Source organism: Rhinopithecus roxellana, chromosome 15, assembly GCF_007565055.1.
Source record: "Rhinopithecus roxellana isolate Shanxi Qingling chromosome 15, ASM756505v1, whole genome shotgun sequence".
Taxonomy (NCBI): domain Eukaryota; kingdom Metazoa; phylum Chordata; class Mammalia; order Primates; family Cercopithecidae; genus Rhinopithecus; species Rhinopithecus roxellana.
In genome coordinates, this window is record NC_044563.1 from 97969855 (window position 1) to 97985804 (window position 15950).

Here is a 15950-nt window from a genome sequence, read left to right on the forward strand (position 1 = left end):
AGACTAGAAATTACATAAATGTCCATGAACAGGGCACTAGTTAAATAAATCAAGGTACATAGGAACATTGGAATATTACATAACTGTAAAAAAAAAAAAAAGAGCTAGGACAGCTTTTATACTGATATGGAAAGATCTCCCAGAAAAATCGTTGAGAAAAATCAGGCACTGAGAAATGAGCATAGTATGCTACCATTTATGTAAAAGGCAGGATAAAAACATATCTTAGTATTCACTTACATATGTAAAAGGACACTAGAAGGATACAGAAGAAACTAGTAACAGGCTTTAGCTGCACATGTGGTAGAAGGGTTTTGGGGAACTGGAGAGAGGGAGACAGCATGGAAGGGAGTTTTTCATTTTAAACACTGAAACAAAAAGATGAAATACTCCTATCTGGTGGCTTTAAAAACAGGCCAGACCGTCACCAGTCTGCAGGAAGGCAGCATCGGGTAGTAGTCCACAGGCTCTGAAATTAGAGGCGTGGGTAAAAAAGCTAACACACAAATTCTTCCTATTTGTGTGACCTGGGCAGGGTAAATTGCTCACCTTCAGCTTCATTTTCCCTTACCTAGAAGATGGGATTAACCAGAGTACCAGCTTATCAATTTGCTGTGAGGATTAAATGGGATGAGATAGGTAAAGTATTTACATTCTGCCTATCTTGTTGTGCATAGAAACATACAAGTTTGTATCTGCCTCTAAGCTCTCTACAAGGCCCTAGGGTTTGGAGATATCACCTCTCAAAGGAATATCCAGTGCCAAAAAAAGAGTTATTTCTTTATATTCCTATTAAATTCTTACATGAAATTGCTTGATAGTTTCATGCCAAGGTCAGATGTTCCACCATACATATTATAAAGGTACAATGGTTCAACAGTTGAAAATCATCTGTGAAATGAAAAAAAAATCCAAGCATATATTATAGCTCCAATTTAGTAAAAGAATTGGCTCTGCTTGGAGGAGGAGGAGGCATCACACTTCCCTGCCAATAACCAACCCTTTAACAATGCCTGTCTGGCAAGCCTGAGTGCTCCAGGAAAAGGCCACCAATAAAATCCTTCCAAGGTCTGTGTGGAGCAGGGAGAGAGGAAACGCAGTCAGCTCTTTTTTCTCCGCAGGAAGGGAAGACAAAACTGCACATCAGGGGAGAAGGCAAACAAATTGCCAATTCAAGCCAAAATAAGCTGCTCCTGATGGAAGCACAACAGCTGGAGCCAATTCATCCAGACACAGAGGTGAGGGGCCTGAAAACAGAGCTGGATCTGGGGACCCTGCCTCTGAAAGGCAGGGATCTTCTCAGCAAGTGATGGCCACATGCCCTCAGTTCACCTCAGCCTATGCCCACAAATGGGAGTTTGCCAGTGAGCTTTGTCAGATGTGGAAAGAAATCCTAGGTGGAAAGGAAGAAAGCGAATTAGTGAAGCAGCCAAGCGGACAAGCACCTGCGGAGCACCTATGACATGGCAGGTACTGAGCATGCACTTGACATACGTATGCCATTGGGAAGAACAGCTTCTGGGAGTGGGTATCAGGGTGTCGATTTTACAAATGAGGAATCAGGCTCAGTGAGGCAGAGTGATTGTACAAGGCACATAGGTAGAGAATGCCCAAGCCAGCCATGGTCAATGGCCTCAGCTCTCTCTGATTGTCACCTAAGTCTCTCTATGCTCAGCTCCAACAGTTCTTAGTCTAAAGCAAGAACTCATACCACTTCACCATTTTGTCTAGCCATGGGGGCACCTGGTGGCAAAGACAAAACATGTCAAGAGAAACTTAATTGGAAAACTAAGGAAGTAACGAAACCAAATTTCAAAAGAAGTGGAACAAAGAAACCCAGAAGCACATAAAGCAGCAGAGTAAAATTTCCATCTTCGCAAGAAACTGAAATGTGCCTTCCATGGGGGCTTGCCTCAGGCTGGAACATGCAGGGCCTGAGTTCCTGTCTGGGACAATGAATAGCAGAATCCTGTCTTTGAACAAATCTGGGCTAGCACTGTTTCCAGGGCTGTTTGGATGTGCAGATTCCCCAATGGGAACCCCAGGCTCCAGTTTACAAATCCATCCTGCAGCTATGCTGAGATCTTGCCATGGACCCCGATATCCAGGCTGGGAAAGACACTTCCTTCTCCAGCTCCTGAGATTCCTACCCTGGCCTCAGGCTTATAATTATTTCCTTCCTTGAGGTCTTAATATAGAATAATAATAATAATAATAATAATAATAATAGCAGCTAACATTTATTGAGTCTTTACTTCTGTGTTAGGCATTGTTCTTAGCACTTTACCTAACCATCTTATGAAGTCAATAATAATATATCCCAGATGAGGTGATCAAGACACAGAGAAGGTAAGTCACTTATACAGGTTACACAGCTCGTAAGTGGAGGAGACAGAATCTGGATCCAGGCAATCTGTCCCCAATGCCTGAGCTCTTCTTTACTACTACCCATAGTACTTCAGTCCACTGGAAATGATAGAGTGGAAGGAGCAGTTTTGGAAGTCAGGCAGACAGCTGTACTATTTACTGCAGTAACTGTAGGACCAGTTCAAACCAATTAATCACTGCTTAAGTTACAGGTAACGCAGAGCCAAAGTTACCTGTCATGCTCAGGAGAAAAGCTTTAGCAACCTAATTGTTACCATCGGCCGACCAGCTGCACTGCCATTACCTGGGATTAGTTTAAAATGCCACAAAACCTTGACCCACTCCCAGATTGGGGAGATTGATTTGAGAGTTGTCTCCCTGTCTCCTTGTCAACTGACTCACAATAAAGCTTTTTTCTTTTCTCAAAGCCAGTGTCACAGTATTTGCTTCTATGTGCACTGGGCAGTGAGCCCATTGCTCAGGTAACACTGCTACTTATCTCTACAACCTGTTTAACCCATTTAACCTCTGAGCCTGTCTCTAAAGCAGATACAACAAATATACTTTGAGGAATTGTTTCCATTAACCTAAGACAGAGTAGGTTCTCAATCATGTCCTTTCACCATTCTCTGTTTCACCTCCCTTTCCAAGTTGATTCATCTGTCACACACTCATTAGACATTAAGGTTGCTTCTACCCTTGGGCAAAGTTTGACTGATTTATGTTATCTTCTAGTCTATTCTATAACTATTTTGTGCCTTTTACATGTGGGACACAGCACCAGGCACTGAAGGGCTAGAGTTCAGGAAATGAAACTGAAGGCAGGGAAATCCCTGTAAAGTAGGCAAAGGCAGTAGGGTTGAGGGGAGGAGCTCAACCCCATGGGAAACATGGCTTTAAGCTGGTAGGAACTCTTCTTCACCTGCAACTTGTCTCCCTCGTGCTGGCCTCCTGGCAGGGCTAACAGGCAGCTTCTTGTAGCTTCCTGTTTCAAAGCCTGCACCCTGCAGAGCACCCACTCAGGGCCTCATTCCTCCAGTGATGGAGAGCTTCTTGCTCCTGGCTGGCAGGCAGGTACATACGTGCAGAGCCCTGTGCCTGCACTCACCTTTCCTGACTCTGAAACCATTATTCAGCAGTCTATGAGCCAGGTCCCATTCCATTGTATCCCTGGGGATACAATGGAAAATAACAGGTCTGCCCTCAAGTGCTCGCCAGCATGCCCTGTTCTCCCACTGCCTCTGATGGCCTCCACACAGGTAACACTGGACACATCTTTCCAGAATGTCAGTTTCTCTCCCAACAAAGAAATATTTCACTAGAACTGTTACACTAACAAGTATTTCTCCCCTCCCCCTACCCAACCAAGAGAAAAGAGAAACCAAAGGAATTTATATCTGCCAGGTATTTCACATAAATTATCTCACCTAATCACAATAATCCTGAAAGGAGGGATGATTATCCCATTACAAAGATAAGAATATGGATGCTCACACAGAGATGGAACCGGTTTGAATCAAGGCTGTCTGCCTACAGAGTCTTTGCTCCTTCTACAGCCCCAGGCTGCCTACATCAGCTCAGCCTGTCGCTTTGCTAGCTCTGACCCATTCCTTCATCTGGATTTTGTGCTTTCACAAATTTAGATTCCCTGCAATCTTCTTGTTTGTGTTGGTCCCAGGGGAAGCCAACCTCCCCCAGTCCAGTGATAGCAGTAGCAGCAATGTCCTAGGCACTGCCTTTGACTCTTTGATTAGCTTGTCTTAATTACAACCAGGCTGAAGCAGTTCCGGTATAAAGTATCTGGTCTTGCTGCAAAGCACGCAGGTTTGCTGTTACATTTTCTAGCTCCTTCTCTAACTCCAGCCCCTGTTACTCCCCACCTCCTCTGCTGTCCTTGGTTCTGCCTCTTTGTACATCATGTTTGGGCCTGCAAAGTAGTGCTTCACTCTACTGCCACCCTAGGCAGCCAAGCCAGTCTAGCTCAATTCAGAAAAGAACGTGTGAGTCTCTGCTAAGAGCCACGCACTGCTTTAGGTGTTGTGAATAGGCAATAAATGAGGAAAACACAAGGGCCTTGCCTGGTAGAAGTTCAAAGTTAGAAGCTAGGAGACAGGAGTGGCCAGGAACAGAAATTATTGACAGAAGTCAGTCAGTGGTGGGGTTATAACAAGAGTCCTAAAATATCAGAGCTGCAGGGAAACTTGGTTTTCTGTTTTAACTTCTCCATTTACAGCTGGGGAAACTAAAGGCCAAAGGAGGGCAATTACTTTAACACATAACACCAGGTAATAATAACAAACATTACCAAAGCCCCTACTAGGAGTTAAGCGTCATTCTATGTGCTTTGCATATCTTAACTCTTCCCTTCAACAACACTATGAGGTAGGCACTATTGCCCTCCCCATTTTAAAGATGAGCATAGAGAATTCAAATACCTTGTCCAAGTTCACATGGCTAGTAAGTAGAAGTCTGTACTGAACTCAGGCAGTCTGCCCCTACACTGCAGTCTTTTTAATGTACTGTGAGATGGAAACTGAGTCTACCTGTGGAAGTAATGAGAAGGCTTCTTGAATGAATAGATCTAATTATGAAAACACTAAACTGTGATTATCCAGGGCCAACTAAGAGGAAGCCTCTATTAACCAGAAGTTTGAGTCCAGCTGGGAGCTCCTGAGTGCCGCTAAATACAAGGCAGCGAGGGCAGTGAGCAGAGCCGCATATTTCCAAAGAAAGAGCCAAACCAACAGGAAAGAACTTTTGAATGAGGATTTATTCAAAAAACCAGAAGCAGTCCAATCATTCTTCCTTTTTATGTCTGGCTTTCTACACATGATGCCCCTCAGCCTATGAGTTCTTTAATATGCTCAAATGCCACTTCCCAGGCAGGGAGGCCAGCTCAGGTACCTTAAAAAGATGCTCAATGATATGAATTGAAATATTCAGAAAAGGAGCTTCTAGTAAACCCTTGGTCAACCAAAGACTTCCATTTTCCCCAATCTCCCCTAAAACATGCATGAGCACACGCACCATGGCTTTTGGTTAACCAAAAGTCTTCTCCAATTCTGCCACATGACTTTCAGAAGAAAGTTATCAGTGTAAAAATTACTTACCAATTACTGCCAAATTATGCTCTGAGCCACAAGAGACCTGTAAAAAAAAACAAAGAAAATGGATAGATATTTCAGTCAGTGTATTTTATAATCATAGTTCTTTTCTAATGACACTAACATCCATTTTTGGCAAAATTTAGGAAGGAAATAAAAAGCAGCCTCACATACAAAAGTTAAGATTGTAATTACAACACATTCACAGCTACGTAAAAAGAGAAAATAAAGAAATATTGAATGGAAAGGCATCAGATATTAAAGTTGTCTTTAGCTAGTGAGACCATGAGTAATTTTTTAAATCCTTTCTTCCTTTTTGTATTTTTCAAACTTTCTATAACGAGCATATGTTACTGTAAAAATGGAAAGATAAGGCAATAAAGATAACAGTTTTTGAAAACTGAACTAAAAAGACCATCACTCTCATATGGACTGATAAAATGAGCAAAGAATTCAGTGGAAACAGACTGGTCCGTGGAGAAATGTTTGACTTTTTCTCATCTGTCCACTATCCCTTTCACCTACCAGCCACACAAACTATCTGCAGTTCTTTCAACATGTCATGTTCTCTCACACCTCTAGTCCCTTGCACATGCTTGTTCCTCTACCCAGAATGTCCTCTCCTCTACTGCATACCTAAAAAATTTCTACTTATCCTTTAAAATCTCAAAGTATCTACTAAGACTCCTTTGCTGTTGTGTCTAGGCAGACTCAGGTGCACCTGTCCTTATGCCCTTAAATGTACCCCCACCGTAGCAACCATCTTGTTGCCTTTTATCATTGTTTCCTGTTCTTATGAGACTACATGTATTTTGAGAACATGGTTGAGTCTCATTCACCTCTATATTGCATGGATGGATTGGACAAGGCCTGGGACTCAGTTAACATCTGCTAAATGAGGGAATGAATGAAAGAACAAAGTACATAAAAGAACAAATACTTAATACATAAAAGACAATTTTTGGCTTTCTGAATCCAGGATTTCCAACCAGTGAAAGATACTTCTTGCCCTTCAGTCTCCATATGTCCCAACCGCTAGCAGGAGGAAGTGACTGGGAATACAAAGGCATAAATGGTTCTCCAGAACTAATTAAGAGGAGCTCTAGACTTTGGAGAACTATCCTGTGACCTTTATCAGGATACTCACTTTAGCTCCTTGCAAAAGGAATGTTTCAAGTACTCTGGAATGTTAATGCTGGAAGAGCCCTGGAAATACCCTACATTATGAGGAGAAGATGGAGGCTCAGGAGGAAGAAATAACTTACCGCAGGTCTTAGGCAAGTCTGTGACAAAACTAAGACTAGAGCCACCACTCTAGCCTCTACTTCTATGAAATCAACTTTTAAAATCCACATATCAGTGATTCCTTATTGAATGAGATCATGTGGTATTTGTCTTTCTGTGCCTGACTTATTTAACTTAAAGTAATGTCTTCCAGGTTCATCCATGTTATTATATATGACTACAGTTAATATATCAGATTCTTTAAAAATGCTGAAAATAGATTTTGTTTTCTCACCACAAAAATGACAACTATGTGAAGTAATATATGTTAATTAGTCAGTTTAGTCATTCCACAATGCATACATATTTCAAAACATCATGTTGTATACAGTAAACATATACAATTTTATCTGTCAATTAAAAAAATAAAATAAAATAAAAAACTAAGACTAGAGTCACTCTGATTCCCTTAATTCTCCCAAAAGTTCCTTTGGTAGTGTTTCTCATTCTTTCCCAGTGAAAACCACTTGTAAGTAATATTCAATGGTTCTTAGCGCAGGCCCCTGACAGCGTAGCTCAAAAGGCATTTGAGTATTAGAAGCCAATCTGCATATTCATAGGTGAGAAGGGGCAGCAAGGTTTCCTAGGCTTTTTCCTGTGTAGAAGCTGTGCTTCCCAGATCCCAGTTTCCAAAGGAAAAAGGTTACGCACACTTAAGTGGACTCCCTGACAGTGCTTATTTGCCGGTAAGTATTTCCAGGTTGTTTAGTCTCTGAGCTCCTTTGAGGCTGGCTCTGTGTCTGATTGACCTGAGGGCTCCCACTATGCCTCACTCAGGACCATATACACAGCACAAGTTCATTATATGCCTCCTGGCTGTAATGAGGTTGGTTCCCTAGGTCTGTTATAGGAAGCTATTTAGATTGAAAAATTGGAAAAAACTCAGATGTCTAACAATTGGGAAATGCTTATGTAAATTATGGTAGAACCATCTGATGGACTAATATGCAGCCTTGGAAAATGATGCTTATAATAAGAAAATATTCATATGAAAAATTACATAAAAATTGTATATATAATATGATCTCAACTCTATAACAAAGTGTGAATAAGAATGACTGGAAGGAGATACAACAAAATGTTAACAATGAGTATGATTTTTCTTTTTCTTTTTTTCTAAACTCTGAATTTTATAAACAATTTTTATAATTAGGAAAAAATATATTAAAAACAAGAAAAAATAATGCAGTTACCACCATGGAGGAAAAAAACCCACCTGGGTATAAAATATACATGTGATAAAATCAGGAATGTTTAGAAGTAGTGGGGGAAAAGGATTTGAAGGAAACTTAAATTATAAGGGTAGCTGCATCATGGTGGTAAGATTGTAAGATATTTTTTCTACTATTCTCTATTTTCAAAATATTATTTAACTGTGGTGGCAGTAGTAGTGGTGGCTGGGGCAATAGTAACTGTAGGAATTAAAGTCAGTATATATTGAGGATTCATATGTGCCAGGTGTCATGCCAAGGTACTTTATAAACATTATCACATTTTAGTCATTACAACAATCTTTTCAGGTAAGTTCCACTTTCTTATTTTAGACATAAGGAGACTGAGGCTCATACATATTAAATGATCTTCACAGCTAGACAAGTGGCAGCAGCAGATCTAAAACCCAGGTCTGCCTGATCTCCAAGCTAGTGTTCTTTACTGCTACATCATGTTATCTTTGTTATTGTTTTAAAGTTATTTTATTTTACAAAATGCAGAGAGAGAAAAGCCCTACTTCTGACTGCCGGGGTTCACCCTGGGGCTGTGACTGTAGAGCTGACCAGCCTTGAGGACCAGGGGCTTCCAGAAACAAGCCATCGACAAATGTCAGTATCAGACAGCACATTAATGAAAGAGACAGTGATGAATAGATTTTGACAAACCAATGTAGAGCTTGAAGCTCAAAGTTCCCCACTGCTTCTTGCTGTCTGTGTGCTGGCATAGAGGTCAGGCGACTGAACACCATAGGCCGCAAAATCCCAGTGTTATACTCCCTCAGTGAAACTGTATCAATGACCATATGCTTCATAATGCTCCTGTCTGCATCTACCCACTGCTCAGTTGCAGGCAGCTTTCTAGAAGACACTATTAAAAATGGCAATGCGCCCAGGAGAAAAGAGATTCAGGACCGGGAAACTAGGTGAGCCCCAGGTCCTCCCCTTTCTGGCTCTGAGACCTAAAGAGCAAGGTATCTGACTTGACTTCTTGAGCCTCAGTGTTCTGAGGTGTGAAAAGTAAACAGTGTCTTCCCTGCCTGCCTTACAGAATTGCTAGAGGACAAATGAGACAATTTATCCCCTTACAGCCATGCATCCCACCTTCTTTATGCACAAATCTGACCATGTCATGCCCATGTATAAAACCTTCACAGGATTCCAGTGTTGGTAGGGTAAAGCCTAAAACATCTTACAAGGCCCTCATGAGTAGGTCCCTGTTTACCTCTCTGGCCTCATTTCCTCCCTCTGCTACTCAGAACCCTCAACCCAAATAACATAATCCTTTTGTTCTATTCACATCACATTACTTTTTCTCTAAGAACATCATGTAATTTCAGGCCTTTATGCATGCTATGCTCCTTGCCTGAAATTCACTTTCTCCCACTGTCTACCAAGGCAAATCTTTTAAGACTGCTCAGCCGGGTGTGGTGGCTCACGTGTGTAATCCCAGCACTTTGGGAGGCCAAGGTGGGGGGAATCACTTGAGGTCTGGAGTTCGAGACCAGCCTAGCCATCATGGTGAAACCCCGTCTCTACTAAAAATACAAAAATAATTGGTGGGGCATGGTGGCGGGTGCCTGTGAGCCCATCTGCTCAGGAGGCTGAGGCAGAAGAATTCCTTGAACCTGGGAGGTGGAGGTTGCAGTGAGCCAAGATCACGCCATTGCACTTCAGCCTGGGCAACAGAGCAAGACTCAGTCTCATTAAAAAAAAAAAAAAAAAAAGACCGCTCAAACAACACCTCCTGGTAAAGCTTTCCCTGATTTCTTCAGGCAGAGCCAGCTGGCCCACCCTGGCTATTCCCACAGCACTATGTATCATGGCCCTTAACACACTACGATGTCTGTTCACAGACTGTGTATGTTAGGTTCTCTGTCTCTCAGACATCCAGAAGACTGCCTGCTCAGTAGTGTTTCTGCCACAAAATCTAAGTGCAGGTCATGGGGGTGAGGAGGTGGCAGTGCAAAGAGAAGGGACTCAGGGAAGGTATATGATCCCAAAGCAAGTATGAGCAGCAGGGTGGCCAATCCAGTCCAATTGGAGGCTGACCCTGACATGCACAATGCGGGCAAGAAGGAGACAGCATTAGAAGGATACGGCATGAAGACGCTGGGGGCATTGAAAGCAGAGAAGGGTTCTTCTGGCAACTCCAGCACAGCAAAGCACAGAAGTCTATATAACAGAAGTCAGTTCTAGGAAACAGGACCCCACTATAGAAAAAGCAGGTTCCAGCTTGCTGATTGGGGCCTTCTGGAGAAGGGAGACACAACTCCCCAAAAGTAAGGGGTGAGAAGCAAAGGTGGCTGTGGAGAGCTGCTCTGTCTTAATGCTTCCCAGACATGAGAGAGGTCTGCTCTGTTCAGGGACCTCAGCCCGCGAAGTCAGAGCTGTAAAAAACAAATTCCAAACCCCCACTGCCACAGGAATAAGATCTCCCACCCACCCACCAGGCTAGACTTCATCAGTTCTTGCAAGGCCAGTTAAAACTCTCCTAGGGGTGGGGTCTTAGAAAACACAGCTGGACCAGGGCAAGAGCTGACTGATAATATGCTCAGTAAATACATGCTGAATGCATTAACGAGTTAAACAAATGAAAAATTTAAGCAAAAATTTGATGAATGTGAAAATGTTTGCCAACTGTTGGATGTGAGTACTTTGGTTCTTAACAGTACAGTTGTACCTGTTTGTAAAAACAGCTGACTGGCTCTTATGGAATACTTATAGGCCAGGCACTTGGCTAACTACTTTACCTATATTATCTCATACAGACTTATACAAAACCTAAGATATTCTTTTGTTACAACCATTTTACAAATGAAGCTGCTGGGGTTCAGAGAAGCAAGGTAACTTGCCCAGTGTTTCACAGCTAGTGGAGGTGCAGGATTCTGTGATCCTTCAGGTTCAAGCTGTCTTCCTCAAAACGGTATGTACCCTTCCTTTTCTCATATAAGATGGAAATAAACTACCCATCCAGTTCCCTTACATCTGGCAAGCCCAGTGCCAGGGATGTAAGGCTGGGAGAGCCCTAGATTTACAGGGCCCAAACAACATCCTGACTGGGGCTAGGAGGGCCCACCTCTGGAATGATTAAGGAGCTGTTTCCAGGGATATTTCTTAGGGGAATGGCTGCAAAATGGCAACAAAGTTCTGTCGCCTGCCCTCCTCATGGACATCCCTTGGCGAGAGAACGCCGCCAGATTGTTCAAATCTGAATATTCTAAATGGAGAAATCGGGGCGCAGAAGACTGGGGTGGGAAACGAACACCGGGTTGCGGACCAGAACTCAGGGTCAGGTACGCCAAGGAGAGGAAATGAGGCGAGGTCAGCCCCACGCCACCAGCCAGGGGCCGCTTTCCTCTGCCGGAGAGTGGTAGCCAGCCATGGCCCAAAGGCCACCCAGGGTGCTAGGTGGACAGCGAGGCCTGCCGACTGGTTCTCGCCCCATGCCAATGAGTCCGGGCGCCTTCAAGTGCTTTGGCAATGGGGCGTACGTGCGGAGATGCGTGATGGCTAGGGTGGAAGGGGAGTAACAGGGTTTAGGCTGCTATGGCACTGGGCTATACTCTGTGCCTCACTGTGAGCCCTTGGCAGACACAACCACCAGGGTGGGAGAAGCATGCCGGCAGCAGCTCCAGAATGGCAGTCCCAGCTGGCTGGGCAGCCTGCGCCGCCAGGGTTAACAGGCCAAGGGAATGGGCGTCTCGGTGCCACCTTTGCTAGAGCTCTGCCCAAACCCAGTTTCCATCTGTGTATCTCTGGGGTGACAACCAGAATTTCCAAACTATTAAACGCAGTGCTTGGAAGCTGGGCATGTTTTACAGGCACACTGCAATCCAGTGAGCCACAAGAGTTCCACCCCTAAGCTCAGAAATAGTCCCCACTGGGGAAGGCCACCGCGACACCAGAGAGGCAGTACAGCTGTTTGCTTCTGGAAGCACCTAGCCTTACAAAGATATCTTTAACTCTCTCTGTGGGCTTGAATTTGTATCTTATTTCATATATATGTATGAAATAAAACGAAGGCACATTGTATGTATGCCTGTGAAAAAACAGTGAGGCTTGAACTAGGTTCTGCTATCTTCCAAAGAAGTTGGGGTGAGAAGAAAAGAGCTAAAGTTTGGTTAAATGCCTGGATGCCAAGCATGTGACATTACAGAATTTCACTCTACCTGCAAAACCTCCCATCCTCACAGCCACTCTGAGAAGTGGGAATCTGTCTCCCTACATAGCAGGCCAGCAAACCCACTCAGAGCAGTTAAGTCATTGGTCCCAGGTCTGCTTTGGTGCAAAGTCTGTAAGCTAACTCACTACAGACATTGCCTCCTCCTTTTCTGATACTGGTACCACAGCGTCCCTGTCACAAAGGCTCAAACTCTCAAGTGACAGTTCTAACTCTTTTCCTTATCTCTCTCCTACCCTTATATTTAGGCTGTCTCCAGATCCTGTTAATCCTGCCTTCTCAATGGTTCTCAAATCTGACTTATTTCCAGCTGCTATCATCTTAGTTTAGTCCTTTTTGCCTCAGCTTGGAGTCTTAACAACCAATGACTTGAAGCTTTTTTCTCACCATAATATCATGATCTGATCTGTTTTTGTTTTTGTTTTTAGAGACAGGGTCTTGCTCTATCGCCCAGGCTGGAGTGCAGTGGTGTAAACACAGCTCACTATAACCTCGAATTCTTGGGCTCAAGCGACCCTTCTGCCTTAGCTTCCTGAGTAGCTAGGACTACAGGTACACACCACTATGCCTGGCCAATTTCTTTTTTACTTCTTGTAGAAACAGGATCTCATCATGTTGTCCAGACTGCTTGAACTCCTGGCTTCAAGCGACCCTCCTCCTCGGCCTCTCAAAGTTCTGGGGTAACAGGCATGACCCACCGTATGTGCATGGGCATGATCTGATTTATTTTTAATTAAAGTTGTCACAGTTATCAAAGTCTCATTACTGTTTAACACACATTTTACCACTCCTTTCCTACATAAACCCTCCAACCCAGAACACGAGTCTCTTTTCTGTCTCTGGAAAAATCTCTTGTTTCCCCACTTTTGTATCTTCATTTGTACCATTCTCCCTTCTCCACACCATTCTGAATCCAACCAACTCTACAAGGCCTAGTTCAAAACCTTGAGGCAGTCCCCCAGATCACCTCAGCCTTTAGGAGATCTGCCTCCTCTCAATTCTCACCACTTGCCTTGGCTATAGTTTGCTTTTATCAAATCTCCTTTGTGCTTTTAATAGTTTGGACATGAGTATGGGGCATGTCAGTGTGAGGTAATGGAGAGAATTCTGGATATGGAACCAGAAAACCTGGATTTAAGTCCTGATGCCCCCTACCCCTACTTCAGAGCCATGTGACTTTGGGCAAATCTCTTTGCCTCCTTCTCTGGCCCTCAGTTCCCTCATCTGTAAAATGGAATTCAAACAACCAGGTATACTTCATGCATGCTAACCTCTGCTATCTACAGAATAAAATTCACTTTGGGCTTGACCCCATTCTACAGATACATTTTAGGACTTATATATTATTTGAGAACATATGGCATAGGCTCACTATGAAGAGTTCTTCAAGCTGGGTGTGATGGCTCACACCTGTAATCCCAGCACTTTGGGAGGCTGAGGCAAGCAGGTAGCTTGAGCTCATGAGTTCAAGACCAGCCTGGGCAACATGGCGAAACCCTGTCTCTATCGAATATACAAAAAAATTAGCCTGGCGTGGTGAAGTGTGCCTGTAGTCCCAGCTAGTTGGGAGACTGAGGTGGGAGGATCATTTAACCTGGGAGGCGGAGGTTGCAGTGAGCCAAGATCATACCACTGCACTCCAGCCTGGGCAACAAAGTGAGACTAAAAGAAACAAAACAAAACAAACTTCTTCAGTCTAAACAGTTCATTTCCTTTTCCAGTAGTTTACTGACAGATAAGGAGAGGGCTTGAGAAATGTCTACTGAATTAGAATATAATATACACAGTAATTAGACTACAATATATATAATTAAACCAGCCAGGCAGTCAGACTGCTTGCTTTTCCCATAGTGCCCTTCTAAGGGAATGTCTTCATCATAAATGGCCATGTTGATACCATGTGGTCCTGCTTCCTGGGGCCATACCTAATTGGACTATGGATGGACATCTGTCTCAATGTGGATTAATGCATAGATTGACCATAGCCTGTGAAATGGCTTAGTGAAAATTCTGCCTTGTAACAGTTTTAGGGAGTGAGTCCTCTAGTTTGTAGCTGGAGCAGCAGCTGGAAGAAATAGACACAAGGAAGGTTAAGATGAGGAGGAGGTACAAGCAGAGGAGTCAGAAGCAGCAGGAACAGTAAAGTGAAGCTAAGTCACCAGGATGTGAGTTCTAAAGGAAGAAGCAATAGATCCTACTGCTGAGGGCTCAAGAAGGTTTAGGCTTTTGAGTTGCCTTGGGTTCTAAATGACTTTCCCATTGTTCTTTTATAAGGCATTTGCTTCACCTGTTTTCCTTACTTATGCTAAAGTACAATATAGTCTTCATAATAATAATCTGCAAGTATCTTTGGTCCTTGCCAGCTAAAAACGCCTGACACAACAATACATCTGGATTTCAGTAAAGGCATGCTACTAGGTTACTTAAGTTACTCAGTACTTGTACTGAGAACAAAATGGAACCATGGGAGTTGGACAATCCAACTAAAAGACAGGCAATTAATAGATTCAGGCCAGGCAAACATCCTATGGCAGGCTTCTCAAAAAAATTTAACTCTTTCCCTAGTGGCCATGATAGGTTAAAATTAAAAAGACTGCCAACACCAAGTACTAACGAGGATGTGAAATAACTGGAACTCTCTTACACTGCTGACGGGAGTGTAAATTCAACAACTGCTTGGAAAAACTGTCTGGCAGTATCTACTAAAGCTAAACATATATATGGACACCCAAGTACCCAAAATAAATTATTGCTTACTTCTCAAAAGGCATGTACAAGAATGTTCATAGCAGTTTTATTCATAATAAAAATATGAAATAACACAAATATTCATCATCAGTATAATGGATACAGTGTAGTTCATTCAGAATACTTTACAGCAGGGGTCCCCAACCGCCAGGCTGCAGACTGGTAACATTCCCCGGCCTATTAGGAACCAGGCCACACAGCAGGAGGTAAGCAGCAGGCAAGGGAGGGAAGCTTCATCTGTATTTACAGCTGCTTCCCATTGTTCACATTGCCATCTGAGCTCCGCCTCCTGTCAGATCAGCAGTGGCATTAGATTCTCATATGAGCGTGAACCCTATTGTGAACTGCGCGTGGGAGGAATCTAGGCTGCGCAATCCTTATGAGACTCTAACTAATGCCTGATGATCTGAGGTGGAACAGTTTCATCCCGAAACCATTCCATACCCACCTCTTCCAGGAAACCGGCCCCTGGTGTCAAAAAGGTTGGGGACTGCTACTTTACAACAATGGAGGAAAATACTGATATTTACAACGTAAATAAATCTTTAAGAATGATAATATGAAACTCAAAAGTAGGCAAAACTGATTTCAAATAAATAATATAACTGCTCTTAAGGGGGTCAGAGTAACTCCTGAACATAGTACTTTGACTAAATAACTTCTGTTTACAAACAAACAGAATGCAAAAAACAAAATTTAACTACTTTGTAGGTTATTTTCTTTCATTGCATGGGTGTATCCATTCTGAAAGTATTTTGTATATATTGTGGGACCATGCAAATAAGGAAATAAATTAATGTTGCTGGGAGCCAGAATGCTCACTGTAGTTGAAGGAAACACAAACATAGAATGAGAGAAGGCAAAGAGAAACCCTGTGGATATCAGGTTAGAATTAGAGTTTTCAGTATGAACTCAGAGTTTTACACACATACACACACACACACACACACACACACACACACACACACACACGGGTTGAGTTAAACCAACATGAAATTGCCTAGTAGCACTGACACCCCAGCAGCAATGAGTTTACTTGGTGCACACACCCTGGCT

General features: G+C 43.1%; 1 protein-coding gene across 6 annotated transcripts in view; it reads right to left on the reverse strand.

Annotated features, from left to right (window-relative positions):
• SERGEF (secretion regulating guanine nucleotide exchange factor) overlaps positions 1–15950 on the reverse strand; it is a 233748-nt gene that overhangs the window by 84241 nt on the left and 133557 nt on the right. For all 6 annotated transcript variants that reach the window (XM_010370150.2, XM_010370147.2, XM_010370148.2 and 3 more), the window contains exon 10: positions 5478–5514. In XM_010370150.2, the coding sequence (XP_010368452.1) occupies positions 5478–5514 (37 nt within the window). The remainder of the gene's footprint in view (positions 1–5477; positions 5515–15950) is intronic.